The following is a 15,639-nucleotide window of genomic DNA, read 5'->3' as shown; positions in this document are numbered from 1 at the left end:
TGTGCATAAATATGCTGAGGTATTGTTGCAGAGGAGAAATAAAACCCTCAATATATTCAGTCGAGTTCCAAATATGATTTAGATTAAACAAACCTCTGAGTACAGACAGTTGTAACGCAATTAAACAGTAAAAACCGACATCAAGTGGACAGCTTCTACAGAAGGCATCCAGAATTGGTTTCAGTGATAGTTATAATGGATATGGTTTTGGTTAAGATTAATTCCGTGGGGCACTTCAATTCAATCCTTCTTCACCTAACTCTTAATAAGGAAAACACTAAGTACAATTTGATTTAATTGCAAATTGATAACCAACAATTTCTCGGGATGTGTAACATTACACCAATGACCCAAGAGATTTTTTTCTGAAGGCACTTACTTGCTTTAAAGTGTACCTTCCCCCTCACATACCAATTTTCTCACCACTCTGGGAAATTGCTGAGGTACAGTGGATTTCATGTACACAAGAGCTTCAACTCTGACAATTTCTTGGAGGGTACAGTTCAACCATTGGGAGAACACAATGTGCAACCAAAGATGGCTGGTGTTGTACAACAGCTTGAGCTCCCATTTAAAAACTGGCTCAAATATTCATTGTGCTTGCAGTTCAGCAAAGTTTGATGCCCAGATTTTGAATTAGCTGATCTTAAAGCAGGCTACAAACAGACATTAGCACTATTGGGTTGAAGAGGAGAAATGAACTAGGATCCCAGCTACTCAATGACCTCTGTTGGAAGTATGCATGGATGGACATCTTGCTAAGAACAGGATTGGGCACTCCCCTGGAGGGTTAGGCTGCCAACATGCAATGACAAGGGCCATTACTAATGGCTAATTTGACAATGTGCTGAAGGACACCTTGGAACCAAGCTCGAAGGAAGAGTAAATTCATTCATGCGAAGAGGGGAGGAAAATGTATAAAGAAACTCGGCAAGAAAAATAAAAAAAAATAAATTTGCCCAGTCCATTTAATACTACAATAACTTTTAATCATACTTGTAAGTAGCTATCCAACTACCTTTAACAAAAATACATACCAAAATGCTTACTAACTCAAACAGTGAAAATTGATCACAAATGCTGCAAAATCTGTTTATGAACATATGTACAGTTTGTTATATTTATAACAGCACAAACATTCACTTGGGTGCCTGTAAATTGAAGACGTGTGCATCAAACAATGTTCTAAAAGATCAAGAGCACACTGAGAATTCATCCTTCTGTGGAAGCCTACACTAGAACAAATCCAAGTCATTTCGGTGTTAGTGCAACAATATCCTGTAACCAAAATGGTATCTTCTGTCAGAGTCTGTCTTGGTCAGGCATTGCTCATGAAGGTGCCTCTGTTGCTCTGTGTTCCTGCCCTTTCTTCCCTTTGCTTTGAGTTTCACACAGTTTGAGAATTACATTGCGTATTTCTTCTCGTTTCTTTTTAACTTGCTGCTGGGGAAACCAGTCTATCAAATTCATGGGCAGCTCAAAATTCGGAATTGGATTCTGTGGATGGCATAGTGCAAATATTAGCTCAACGGTGAAGCACGCAGGAGGGGGAAAACAGACAACATCCTGCTGCAAATATTAATATCACACAGCACTTTTGTAGCTACTCTCTTTCGACTTTGGCTGTGCCTCTCAAAAACAACTCACATAGAGAGGCATTATTATACAAAATGTAATAGTGAATCACGCAATGAAATTTTAGGGCAGATGACCAAAAATTTAGTGAAGAGATAGGTTTTAAAGAGTGTCTTAAAAAAGCAGAGAGAGGTAGAGCAGAAGGAAGGTTTAGGGGGGAGAAATTCCACACCTTAGGACCTGGACTTCTGAAGGCATGACTGCCAACAGCAGAGCACAGAATATCAAGAATGCATAAACAACCAAAGTTGGAGAGTGCAGAGATCTCAGTGTTGTATGGCTGGGGGAGGATACAGAGCTGGGGAGGAATTTGGAAACAAGGATTAGAATTTGAAAATCATGCCACTACTGGAAGCCAAAGTCACTCGGCAATGATAGGTGAACAGGGCTTGGTGTGAAACAAAAACAGAATTACCTGGAAAAACTCAGCAGGTCTGGTAGCATCGGCGGAGAAGAAAAGAGTTGACGTTTCGAGTCCTCATGACCCTTCAACAGAACTGAGTGAATATTAGGAGAGGGGTGAAATATAAGCTGGTTTAAGGTGGGGGGGTGTGGGGGGGGAGAGAAGTTGGGGGGGTGGTGTGGTTGTAAGGACAAGCAAGCAGTGATAGGAGCAGATAATCAAAAGATGTCACAGACAAAGGTACAAAGAGGTGTTGAAGGTGGTGATATTATCTAAACGAATGTGCTAATTAAGAATTGATGGCAGGGCACTCAAGGTACAGCTCTATTGGGGGTGGGGTGGAAAGACTAGCAGGGCATAAAAGATATAAAAATAATGGAAATAGGTGGGAAAAGATAAATCTATATAAATTATTGGAAAAAACAAAAGGAAGGGTGAAGAAACGGAAAGGGGGTGGGGATGGAGGAGGGAGTTCAAGATCTAAAGTTGTTGAATTCAATATTCAGTCTGGAAGGCTGTAAAGTGCCTAGTCGGAAGATGAGGTGCTGTTCCTCCAGTCTGCATTGGGCTTCACTGGAACAATGCAACAAGCCAAGGACAGACATGTGGGCAAGAGAGCAGGGTGGAGTGTTAAAATGGCAAGCGACAGGGAGGTTTGGGTCTTTTTTGCGGACAGACCGCAGGTGTTCTGCAAAGCAGTCGCCCAGTTTACGTTTAGTCTCTCCAATGTAGAGGAGACTGCATTGGGAGCAACGAATGCAGTAGATTAAGTTGGGGGAAATGCAAGTGAAATACTGCTTCACTTGAAAGGAGTGTTTGGGCCCTTGGATGGTGAGGAGAGAGGAAGTGAAGGGGCAGGTGTTGCATCTTTTCCGTGGGCATGGGGAGGTGCCATAGGTGGGGGTGAGGAGTAGGGGGTGATGGAGGAGTGGACCAGGGTGTCCCGGAGGGAACGATCCCTACGGAATGCTGCCGGGGGGTGGGTTGAAAGGAAGATGTGCTTGCTGGTGGCATCATGCTGGAGTTGGCGGAAATGATGGAGGATGATCCTTTGAATGCGGAGGCTGGTGGGGTGATAAGTGAGGACAAGGGGGACCCTATCATGTTTCTGGGAGGGAGGAGAAGGTGTGAGGGCGGATGCGCGGGAGATGGGTCGGACACGGTTGAGGGGCCTTCACTGAAAGACCTTTTTGAATGTGATCACATAAGTAAGGAGAACTAAAATGGCAATAGTCATGAGGCCCAATCTGTTTATGCTGAGTGCCAAAACCTTTAGAAAATAAACAAAGGACAGACACTATTTTGAAGATACGAATGCCTCAGCTAAAAAGTAATTTTTAGACCATTAGCCTATAGTATTGCTCATATCCTAAAAGTTTGGTTAAATGTTTCGTTAATGGTTTTGGAGCTTCAGATTCTTACATTTCTTTATTCTTATTGCAATTCTCTGATGGTTAGTTTACATGCAGCAGGAACAAAGCTATTAAGGAGTGAAATCAAAATTGCCAACAGCGCATTAGCTGGGATGCTCTGGTAGGTGGTTGGGGGTTATAAAGCAGTCAAGCCTTACACTGCTAATTATCATCTGGTGGCCCACTGTTGGTTAGTATGCTTACATAGACACGAACAAGATTGGGCCCACTGTTGATTAACCTATCAATACTTAGTGCCCTGGTTGGTTGATGGCACCTCATGCATCCCTACCTAAGCAATTCAATACCTCCAGGAGAGGGAGGAAGACTGAAGGCAGAATTGACTGGTCAATTGACTGCACATAAAATCACAACAGGCAGAAGAGGCTCCCACTGTTTTCTAACCCACAATAAAAATTGATACTAACCTCAAAAAAACTTTCTACATACTGTAGGATGTATACACCGCAATCGCTAAAGTTGTCTTGCTGAGGAACACGAGGATTGGAGCCCTTTATCACGTCTTTGGTGAAAGCCCTTTTGCTTGCTTTCCTCATTTCCCACTCTACTTCAAGATATCTATTCCAAAAATCAACAAAAGGAAATCAAGTGGGAATATCCTTTAGGATTAAAAAACATGAAGTAGTGATTTGCAGAAGAGCTCTTACTCTCGCAGGATCTTAACCACATTTGTACGGCTTGGTCCACGTAAAGAATCCATGATGAGAATGCATGGCCTGTGAAAAAGAATAGCAATATGAACATGCATGTGATTAATTGGGTTATGGTTGCCAAGTGAGTAACGAGGACCTTGAGAGAATTTAATATTCTTTGACGAATATCCTGGAATTTTAAGTATACACCTGTTAAATTCTGTGATGTCTGAAGGTAATGTCATCTCTGCTCCCTTACCAAAGGATGCAAACTTGTAGGGATATGATGGACAGCTGATTTAGCCATTCATCTGGCTCATCCACAAAGCAATATTAGGTCCTGCACTTAACTGCCAAAATTTGTCATCAGTATTCCAGGATCTTCCTGGAATGCAGATAAGCCCTGGTTTCTCTTCTCTCCTGCAATCTGTTTTCTTAGGCCCCTCTCCTCCACCCTCACCAATAAATGAGGAGCTCATAGTCTCCTTAGTCACTAAGATGGAGAAGTGGTGGCATAGTGGTATTGTTACTGGACTGGTATTCCAGTTCCCAGGGTAATGCTCTTGGGAACCTGGGTTCGAAGATGGTGGAATTTGAATTCAATAAAAATCTGGAATTAAAAGTCTGACGATGACCATGAAACCATTGTCGATTGTTGTAAAAACCCATCTGGTTCACTAATGTCCTTTAGGGAAGGAAATCTGTTGTCCTTACCTGGTCTGGCCTACATGTGACTCCAGACAGACAGCAATGTGGTTGACTCTTAAAATGCCCTCTGAACAAGGGCAATTAGGGATGGGCAATAAATGCTGGCCCAGCCAGCGATGCCCACATCCCATGAACAAATAAAAGACTGGTTATACTCCTTGTGTCAAATCTGATACAATTGTTCATCTTCCACCATCCAAGCTTCCAGCTCCTCTCCCTAGTACAATATTTGGTTCCTTCCATACCTTTGTCCAGGACCTCCAAGTCAGAGACTAGACAGAGATCTGTGGGCACTTTTTCCAACTTAGTATATTGGATTGCTTGCTCAAATGTCTCCTTTTTACTGTCAAAAGCCTCCTTTATACTGGAGACACCAAACACAACTGGGTGATGACTTTGCTGAACACCCGTATTCTGGCTGCAAGTAAGATCCTCAACTTACTCAGGCCTGTCTACAAACTCCTACACTGGTCACAATCAAGCTCAATGCAAACTGCAGGAACAGTATTCTTTCTTTCTCCTGAAGTCCCTAAAGCCTTCTGATTGGTTATGGCATTTTAGATCACAGTAAACTCTCTTTGCCACAGAGTCTGGCATTGGGGACATGACATTTGTTGAAATTGAGAAGGGACAGCCAGCCTCATGATGTGGGGCATTTGGCAGAGCACAGTGCTGACTAGAAGGAGAATGGGATATAATTGGAATGTTCCTGATTTTTTTTTAAAAACTGTGTGTTGGCAACTTGCTTCACATTTACAACATTTTGTTTTCAACTCGAGATTTCCAGCACTCTACTTCATGAGTTATTTCCATACTTTAACATTTGCTCAGTCATAGATAAATTTATCTCTGATCGCTTCCTTGCATTGCTCTCCACCCATCCCTTCCCCCTCCCAACCTTGGAAAAAACTAATTCCCAATTCATTTATAACTTCATTTTCAAAATTCTAATTGTTTAGCCTTTGGTCTTCACTTATTTCTACAGTTACTAATCTGCTTAACCACACTCTCACCTTGGGATGTCCCAGTCCCCATCAAACCATCACTCTCTCATACACTGGCTGTTTCCTGGTACAGTCCTCATCTCTGTTCACATTAAAACTAAAGGCTGCAAATTTGTAGCGATATGGTGGACAACCGATTTAGCCATTCATCACCAGATCTGGCTCATCCGCAAAGCAATATCAGGTCATGCACTTAACTGCCAAAATTTCTCAATATTCCAGGATCTTCCTGGAATGCAAAAATAAGCTCTGGTTTCTCTTCTCTCCTGCAATCTGTTTTCTTAACCCCCCTCCCCCATCTCCTCCACCATTACCAACAAGTGAGGAGCTCATGGTAGTCTTAGTCACTAAGATGGAGACTACCTAATTAACTGTCTCTGCCACTTCCCTCCCTTCCTCTAGCCCAAAAATCTAAACTTCATCTAAGGCTCCCTCCTGCACCATCTCTGACTCTTTCTTCTTTCTCTAGTTTGCTATCTCCATTCATGTCTGTTCTGAGCTCAATTTGTCCATGAGACCCTATTCCCACTAAACTGCTGACCACCCAACTTCCTTTCCTGGCTCCCAATAGTTAATATTAATGTTCTCCCTCCAGGTCGTATTCGCCTGTCCTCAAAAACCTAACCCTGGATCCCTCCCCCTTTGTAAACTACAGGGCCATCTCCAACTTCCCCTTCCTTTCCCAAGTCCTTGAACGTGCTGTTGCCTCCCAATTTTATGCCTATCCTTCCCAGAACTCCATGTCTGAATCCCTCCAATTAGGTTCCCCCATCCCTCAATCGAGCCACATCACCCTCCCCACCTACCCAAACCCCCACAAGCTACAGTATCAAAACAGTTCTTACCAATCACAAATGGCATCCTATATGATTGTAATATAGGTAAACTATTTCTCCACCTCCTCCTTCTCAACCTGGCCGCACCTTTGATATGGCAGATCACACGATCCTCTGCCAAAGCCTATCCACTGCAATTCAGCTAAGTGGGGTGGCACTCACCTAGCTCCATTTTTATCTATTCAGCTGTAGCCAGAGATTCATTTGCAATGCCTTCCTTTCCACTCCTGCACTATTACCTCTGATGTCCCCCAAGGATCGACCCTGGGCCTTCCTCCTATTTATCATCTACATGCTGCCTCTCGATGAAATGAGCTGAAAACAAATCCGCAGCTTCTTCATTAACACTGATGACCTCAGCAGCGCCTCTCTCTCGAGCCCTCTGCCATGTCTAAATTGCCAGATTGCTAATCTGGCATCTAGTACTGGATGAGCAGAAATTTCCTCCAATTAAACATTGGGAAGACCAAAACCATCGTTGTCAGTGTCTGTCACAGCTCTGTTCCCTAGCCACTAACGCCATGTCTATTTCTGATAAATGCCTGAGGGTGGACTGGACTGTTTGCAGCCTTGGTGTTATAGTTGACCCCAAGTTGAACTTCTGACCACACATTCATGTTATCACTAAGATCTCCTGTTTCGACTTCCCTAACAAATGTAACATAATACAAAAGATGGGGATGGTAACATGGATACCCAAAGACGATAGCAATAGTAAGAGGTACAAAAGTTTGCACAATACCACCTTGTTTGCATATCAGACCCAGCTGAATCTATGTGAAGGATAACCAAATGCTGAATACCAAACTAAAAAGACCTAAGTACTGAATTTTCTTGCATCTTATTTTAAAGCTCCAGAACCCAAAGCCAGATGAGCAGCAAAATGATCAATATTAGGGGAAAATTTGCAACTGTGAAAGGCAAGTTTGCACGCAAACTCAGATACAGACCTGCCCTACTTCACAACACTCGTACTCACTGTTTTGAAGGCTGCTGACCCCACGGCACACTTTCTGAAGAGTTGTCCTCTGCCATGCTCCCAGCTTCATTGCTGTCCTCCTTAACAATAGAAGTTCTACAATCAATATCAAAACAATTGATCCTGACCAGCAGAATAAGTGAAATGTGCAACATATGCAAGTTATATTAAGGAGTTCACAAATCACCAATTTGATCCCATGCCCCTTTACTGAAGTACTGACAGCAATTTAAATTTGATATTTTGAATTTCCATTTTTATATCCAATGTAAAAGGGAATCCAAGAGATTTACTGTTTTAGTTCTTATAAAGAAGTGTGGTCAAAGAAGGGTTGGGCTGATTAGGGACCAAAGACACTTGTGGGGGTAGAGGGCAAAATCAAAACACTAAATTAGCATATTGCACCATAAAGATGAGGGTGCAGCCAAAGTAGCAGTAGAGGAGCAGCGCAGCAATATTGAATAGCTAGGAGATACTTAAAAGTTTGGCAGTCTGAAAATATAAAAGTTAACAATCTTCTAATCCTCACAAGAGGCAATAATTGAGACAAAATTAATTGGCATAAGTGTTTGCGGCTTGAGGAGCTTCAGCTCAGTCATTGAACTGGAGGCCGAGCTGCAGACACTGACACATCAGGGAGGGGGGGGAAAGTTACCTGGACATTTTGCACCAGGAGACGGTCACACCCTTTAGAATAGGGTCTTCTGATTTGGTCAGTGGTCAGGAGGAAGTGCCTGCAAGTGAGGTAGGTAAGGGGACTCTGAGGGCAGAAATGCAGGAGCATCAGTCTCTGCAATTGTCTAACAGGTTTCAGGTTCTTTCAACTTGTTTGGATGAGAATGGGCACTGCAGGGTGGATGAACAAACTGACCATGGCACCGTGATACAGGAAGCCATTCAAATGGGGGGAGCAAAATGGAATGACGTGGTAGTACGGGTAGGTTTGGTGAGGGGGATTTACACAGTTCTTTGCAGCCAAGAATGAGAGTCCAGATGGCTGTGTTGCCTGCCCGGTGCCAAGACTTGGGACATGTGCTCAGGGCTGGAGGGGAGTTTACAGTGGGACGGGAAGGATACAGTCGTCATGGTCCATGTAGGTACCAATGACATAGGCAGGATGAGGAAGGCGGTTCTGCATAGTCAGTATGAGGAGCTAGGGACAAAATTAAGAAGCAGAACCTCAAAGGTAATAACCTCAGCTTTATTACCTGAGCCATGTGAAAATTGGCATAGGGCAAATAAGTTTAGAAAAAAGAATGCATGTCTCAAAGGCTGGCGTGGGAGAAGTGGGTTCTGGTTCATGAGGCACTGGGAATCAGTACTGGGGAAAATGGGGGCTGTACCGTTGGGCCAGCCTTCACCTGAACTGTGAAGGGGCTTGTGTTCTAGGGGGCCTCATAACTGGGGAAATAGAAAGATTTTAAAAATAAATAGTGGGGGCAACAGATCAAATCTGGGAAGACGTGGTAGATCTTTACTCAGAGGGTTGTGAAACTTTGGAATTCTCTATCCCAGAGGCCATGGAAGCTCAGTCATTGAGTATGTTTAAGGTAGAGATTGATAGATTGCTGATTAACAATAACATAAAGGGTTATAGGGATAGTATGGGTAAAAGGCATTGAAGTGTTCGATCAGCTATGATCGTATTGAATAGTGGAACAAGCTCGAATGGGTGAATGGCCTTCTCTTGTTCCTATATTCATATCAAAGAGCAGAAACAAGGCAAGAGAGAAAGATACTAATATGGGAAATGATATTTCAGAATACGCAGGAAGTGATTGAGAGCACAAACCTAACAGTAAATCAGCAACCAAGGCTAGATGTTATAAAAATAATAAAAGAACAAACCTAAAGGCTCTGTATCTGAATGCAGGCAGCATTCGAAACAAAACAGATGAACTGATAACGCAAATAGAAATAAATAAGTACGGCCTGATAGCCATTGCAGAGACATGGCTACAGGATGACATAAATTAGGATCTGAATATTGAAGGATACATGACATTTAGGAAGGACAGGAAGCTAGGAAAAAGTGGAGAGATCGCTCTGTTAGTTAGGGTTAGTATTAGCACATTAGAGAGGGGTGACCTCAGTTCAGGAAACCAGGATGTATAAGTAGTTTGGGTAGAGATGAGAAATGATAAAGGCAACAAATCACTTGTGGGAGTGGTGTCCAGGCCCCCTAACACTAACCACATGGTAGGATAGAACATAAAGGAAGAGAAAATAGGAGCTTGTCAGAAAGGTACGATGTTAATCATGGGGTTTTATAATCTACATATAGACTGGAAAAATCAGATGCATAATGAGAAGGTGTGAGGAGTTCCTAGAATGCTTTCAGGGTAGTTTCTTAAAAAACGACGTTCTGTTGCCAGCAGGCAAGCAATACTATTGCGCAACAAGATAGGATTAATTCATAACCTCAGTGAAGGCACCCTAGGTAGCAGTAATCATAATGAGTGAATTTTTCATTCAGCTTGAGGGAGAGGAGTGGACCCAGGACTAGTATTTTAAACTTAAATAAGGGCAATTATGAAGGCATGAAAATAGAACTAGCTAAAGTGAACTGGCAAATTAGATTAAGAGATAGGTCAATAGAGATGCAGTGGCAAATATTTAAAGAAGATATTTCAGAATACACAGAATAGATACATTCTAATGAGAAGAAGAAATTCCAAGGGGAGGGCCCACCATCCTTCGTTAACTTAAAAAGTTAGGTAGTATCAAACTTAAAGAAAACATACAATTGTGCAAAGATTGGTGGCAGGTCAGAAGATTAGACAGAATATAAAAAACAACAAAGAATGGCTAATAGACTGATAAGGAGGGAAAAATTGGAGTATGAGAGAAATATAAAGCGTTTCTATAGATATTTCAAAAAGGAGAGTTAACAAGTGGTCCTATAGAAAGTGAGTCTGAGGAACTAATAATGGAAAATAAGGAGATAGCAGATGAATTGAACAAGTATTTTGCATCGATCTTTACTATGGAGGATTCAAGCAACATCCCAGAAGTAGCTGTAAATCAGGAAATGGGAGCGAGGAAGGAACTCAAGAAAACTACAATCACCAGGGAAATGGTACTGAGAAAATTGTCGGAGATGCAGACTGACAGGTCCTTAGGTTCTGATGGGGGAGGCAATGGCTTAGTGTATTGTCACTGGACTAGTAATCCAGAGACCTACGGTAATGCTCCGGGGACCTGGGTTCGAATCCCAACACAGGTGGAATTTGAATTCAATAAAAATTTGGAATTAAAAGTCTAATGATGGTCATGAAACCATTGTCGATTGTTGTAAAAACCCATCTGGTTCACTAATGGCTTTTAGGGAAGGAAATCTGTTGTCCTTGCCTGGTCTGGCCTACATGTGACTCCAGACCCACAGCAATGTGGTTGATTCTGAACAAGGGCAATTAGGGATGGGCAATAAATGCTGGCCTGGCCAGTGGCACCCACATCACATGAATGAATAAAAAAACCCTAAGGTCTTGAAAGAAGTGGCTAGTGAGATAGCTGCTGCATTGGTTTTAATTTTCCCTCGACTTGGGGAAGGTCTCATTAGATTGGAAAATAGCCTTAATTCAAAAAGAGAGGAAGACAAAGCAGGAAACTACAGGCCAACTAGCTTAACATCTATCATAAAGAAAATGTTAGAAGCTATTATTAAAGACAGGGTACTTAGAAAAATTAAAGGTAATCAGGTTTTGAGTTAGAAATCATGTTTAACCAACTTACTGGAGTCCTTTGAAGAAGTAACATGTGCTGTGGATATAAAGGGTGTACTATAGGTGTGGATGTGCTGTACTTAGATTTCCAGAAAGCAGTTGATGAGGTGCCACATCAAAGTTATTGCAGAATATAAAAGCTCATGGTGTAGGGGTTAACATATTGTCATGGATAGAAGGTTGGCAAGACATAACGATTGGTGTGACACAGGGGTCAGTGCTGACTCCTTACAATTTATATAAATGACTTGGATGAAGGGACTGAAGGCATGGTTGCTAAATATGCAGATGACAAAAACAGGTAAGACAGTAAATTATGAAGAGGACATATGGAGGCTACAAAGGGATATAGATAGGTTAAGTGAATAGGCAAAGATCTAGCAAATGGATTAGAATGTGGGCAAATGTGAAATTGTCCATTTTGGTAGGAAGAATAAAAAAGCATATTATCTAAATGGTGAGAGATTGCAGAGCTCTGCGATGCAGAGGGATCTGGGTGACCTAGTGCATGATTTGCAAAAAGTTTGAATTCAGGGACAGCAAGAACTTAGGAAAGCAAATAGGATGTAATTGATTATTGCAAGTGGAACTGAATATAAAAGTAGGGAGGTTATGCTTCAGTGAAACAGGGCATTGGTGAGATCACATCTTAAGTATTGTTTACAGTATTGGTCTCCTTATTTAAGGAAGGATATAAATGCAGTGGAAGCAGTTCAGAGAAGGTTTACTAAACTAATAGTCTAGTAAATGTAATAGAAAACATTACATGGGAGGGTTGTCTTATGAGGAAAGATGGACAAGCTAGGCTTGTATCTGCTGGAGTTTGGAAGAGTGAGGGGTGACTTGATTGAAACCTTTAAGATCTTGAGGAGTCTTGATGGGGTGGAAGTGGAAAATCTAGAACTAGGGGTTACTGTTAAAAATAAAAGGTCACCCATTTAAGACACAGATAAGGAGAAATTTTTTCTCCGAGGGCTAAGAGTCTTTGGAACTCTCTTCATCAAAAGGCAGTGGAAGCTGAGTCTTTGAATATTTTTCAGATAGATTCTTGATAAGCAAGGGTGTGAAAGGTTATTGGGGGTAGTCAGGAATGTGAAGTTGAGGTTACAATCAGATCAGCCATGATCTTATTGAATAGCAGAGCAGGCTCGAGGGGCCGAGTGGTTTAATCCTGCTCCTAATTTGTATGTTCGTATGGTATTTGGAAATGTATGGGCTAATAAATGAAAGTAAGCACAGACTTGATAAAGGCAAAATATGTTTGACTAACTTGGTTGAGTTCTTTGACGAAGTAACAGGAAAGGTTGATGATGTTATGTATATGGGCTTTAAAAAGGCATTTGACAAAGTACTGCATATTAAACTCGTCAGTAAAATTAAAGCTCTGGGATTAAGGTCACAGTTGCAGTCTGGATACAAAATTGGCTGAGGGGGAAAAAAAGAACAGAGCAGTGGTGAATGATTGCTTTTCAGGTTTGAGGGAAGTATGCAGTGGTGTTTCCCAGGAGTCAGTATTAGGATGACTGCTCTTTTTGGTATATCTTAATGACCTGGACTTGGAGATACAGCACTTCATTTCATAGATTGACACAAAACTTGGAAATATAGTAAACAGTGAGGAGGATAGTAACAGACTTCAGGAGGACAACTGGTGAACTGAACAGACATGTGGCAGGTCAAATTTAACGTCATGTGATATCTTTTTGTTAGAAGAACGAGAGGCAATATGCACTAAATTATATAATTTTAAAGAGCTGCAGGTGCAGATACATTTGGAAAAGAAGAAAGCAGGACAAGTTGAAAAGGCTGTTAAAAAGGCATATAGGATTCCTGATATTATAAATAGAGGCATAAACATAAAAACAAGGGAGGTTCTCCTCAATGTTTATAAAACGCTGAGTAAGCCTCAGCTGGAGTTCCTTGGCACCACATTTTAGGAAGGATGTTAAGGCCTTAAAGAGGATGCAGAAGTGATTTACTAGAGTCATACCAGGAATGAGGTACTTCAGTTATGTGGAGAGGTTAGGATTGTTCTCCTTTGAACAGAGGTTACAAGGGAATTTGATAGGCATGTTAAATTTTTGTTTTGATTCTTTCATGGGATGCAGGTGTCACTGGCAAAGCCAGCATTTGTTTCCCATCCTTAAGGGCCCTTGAGAAAGTGGTGGTGAGCCATCTTCTTCACCTGCTGCAGTCCATCTGGTATCTGTAGCAGTTTCTTACAACTGACTGACTTGTTCAGACCTCTTCAGAGGGCAGTTAAAAGTCAACCACATTGTTGTGGGTCTGGAATCACATCAGGCCAGGTAAGGAGGGCAGATTTCCTTCCCTAAAGGACAATCGTGAATGGTAAATAAGGAGAAACTTTTTAGTAGCAGAAGATCAGTAACTACAGCATACAGATTTTAAAAGGTGATTGGTAAAAGAAACAGATGACATGAGGATTTTTTTTATTATTATGCAGCAAGTTGGTGTGATCTGGGATGCACTGCCTAAAAAGTTATGGAAGCAGATTCAATCACAACTTTCAAAAGGGAATTGGGTAAACAATTGAAGGAAAAATATTTTCAGGGCTATTGCGGAAAAGCAGGGAGTGGGGTGAATTGGATAGGCTCAAAGGGCTGGCAAGGGCAGGCTGAAATGCCTCCTCCTGTGCTGTATCATTCTATGATTCGAAAAATGTAAGCGCAATTCCACTGAACTGTCTTACAGATGGATTTCAAGGCCACATTGATACTGTCCAAGAAGATAACGAAGATTCAGGGGCAAGTTATTAAACTTTTTATAGGACTCAACCTATTAATCACAAAATGAAACACCTTCCAAAATAGCAGTTTGCATTTTTATAGCGCTCCTCACACAGAAGATGATTTCTTAAATTGATTTACTTTGATGCAGCAAAAGTAGTGGATGCTGTGCAGGACAAAGAGAAATGAAAAGGTTAAGATGGCAGGAGTGGGCGATAAATGGTTGAAGAGAATCATTTCAAGCGGTTTTGAAAACTGAGAGGGTAACATAGATGAAGGTAGCTGGCAGGAAACTAAAGGTGAGAGGAGCACAATGGCTGAACAAGCAGTCACCAATGAAGAAGTGGAAGCCAAGGGAGGGGAAAGAAAGCAAAAGGACACTAGTAAGTATGTGCAGCAAGACCATTTGAGAAATTTTAAACTAAAAATAATAATTTTGAGGTCAACTCATTGGGGCACCAGGATCCATTTGAAGCTAGAGAAGATGCAGAGATGCGAGTGAGGGAAAGGGCAATGGCAATAACTGCAGTGCTTTAAATAAGTTGCCACTTTGTAGAAGGGAGAAGCTGGCAGATTGGCTAGAAGGACATTAGGTCCTTAAGACAATGAAGGCCCAGAGTAGGCCTTTGATGGTGCAAAGTGTTATTCAATGGCTTGATACACAGAATGCCAAGGAATGACCAATGGTAAAGACAAGGAAGGATCAACAGATATTTAAAGACTTGCCTTTTTTCAAACTTTGCTTTCATGACAATGATATTTGTTTTTGTTGTTAAGCTACATATCAACCTCAGTGCACACAAAGTATCTTGAAATGTTTCTGATGAAAGCACTAAATAAATGCAAGTTTGTTTTTCTTGAGTTGAAAAAGAGACATGTCAAAGCTTTTCATTTGGCATTCATCAGGACACTTCAGGAATACCAATATAAGGGGGAAACAACAATTTACACTGTATGAGAAGAGACAGTCAGTCACCATCAGTGGTGCATTCTCCATGGCAACACCGCTACCAATCAAAGTCAACCAATCAGCACTCTCTTCTCAGTGAATAAATTGTTGTTCTCCCATTATATTGATATTCTTGTGAAGTGTCCGGATGTGTGCAAGACAAAAAGTTTCAACATGCCTTTTTTCAAGCAATGCTCAAGTTCTGTACTACCAATGACTATTTGTCTTTTTTGTTTGAAATCCCAGCAGCATACTCCACAGTTGATTAATACGCGTGGATATTTGACATACTGGTGTAATCCTATAGTGCAGTTATAGCACTAATTTATAAATTTAGGATCCATAAAGCAGATTATCCTTTTACCAATAAAAATAAAATTATGAGATGGCTGTACAAGTTATAATCTCACCTGGCTATATTCCTGATCTTGCAAAAAATCAAAGGAATCATCGTTATCATCGGCATAACTGACTTGGATTTGCCTTAAAGCATCTGTTTAGAAATTTTAATATTCATCATTAGCAGTTTTAAAATTGAAGTTTCTAAACATCAACAGCTGCATTAAACCTCCAGCTGTGACAATTAAG

At 41.3% G+C, this 15,639-nt stretch overlaps 1 protein-coding gene across 9 annotated transcripts in view; it reads right to left on the bottom strand.

The window, feature by feature from the left end:
- Window positions 1-967: 967 nt before the first annotated feature.
- The window catches only part of senp6a (SUMO specific peptidase 6a), a 179,114-nt gene continuing 164,442 nt past the window's right edge, over window positions 968-15,639 (bottom strand). For 8 of the 9 annotated variants that reach the window (XM_041173392.1, XM_041173372.1, XM_041173382.1 and 5 more), the window contains 5 exons: window positions 15,462-15,544; window positions 7,631-7,710; window positions 4,119-4,187; window positions 3,879-4,029; window positions 968-1,497 (listed from right to left, as the gene is read on the bottom strand). In XM_041173392.1, the coding sequence (XP_041029326.1) occupies window positions 1,330-1,497; window positions 3,879-4,029; window positions 4,119-4,187; window positions 7,631-7,710; window positions 15,462-15,544 (551 nt within the window). In that variant the 3' untranslated portion in view covers window positions 968-1,329. Of the gene's footprint in view, window positions 1,498-3,878; window positions 4,030-4,118; window positions 4,188-7,630; window positions 7,711-15,461; window positions 15,545-15,639 lie in introns of those variants that run through there. The other variant, XR_005941294.1, reaches the window with a different exon arrangement.

This window comes from Carcharodon carcharias, chromosome 2 (genome assembly GCF_017639515.1).
Source record: "Carcharodon carcharias isolate sCarCar2 chromosome 2, sCarCar2.pri, whole genome shotgun sequence".
Taxonomy (NCBI): domain Eukaryota; kingdom Metazoa; phylum Chordata; class Chondrichthyes; order Lamniformes; family Lamnidae; genus Carcharodon; species Carcharodon carcharias.
Note: the sequence above shows the minus strand (reverse complement) of the source record. Positions and strands in the feature narration are given on the sequence as shown.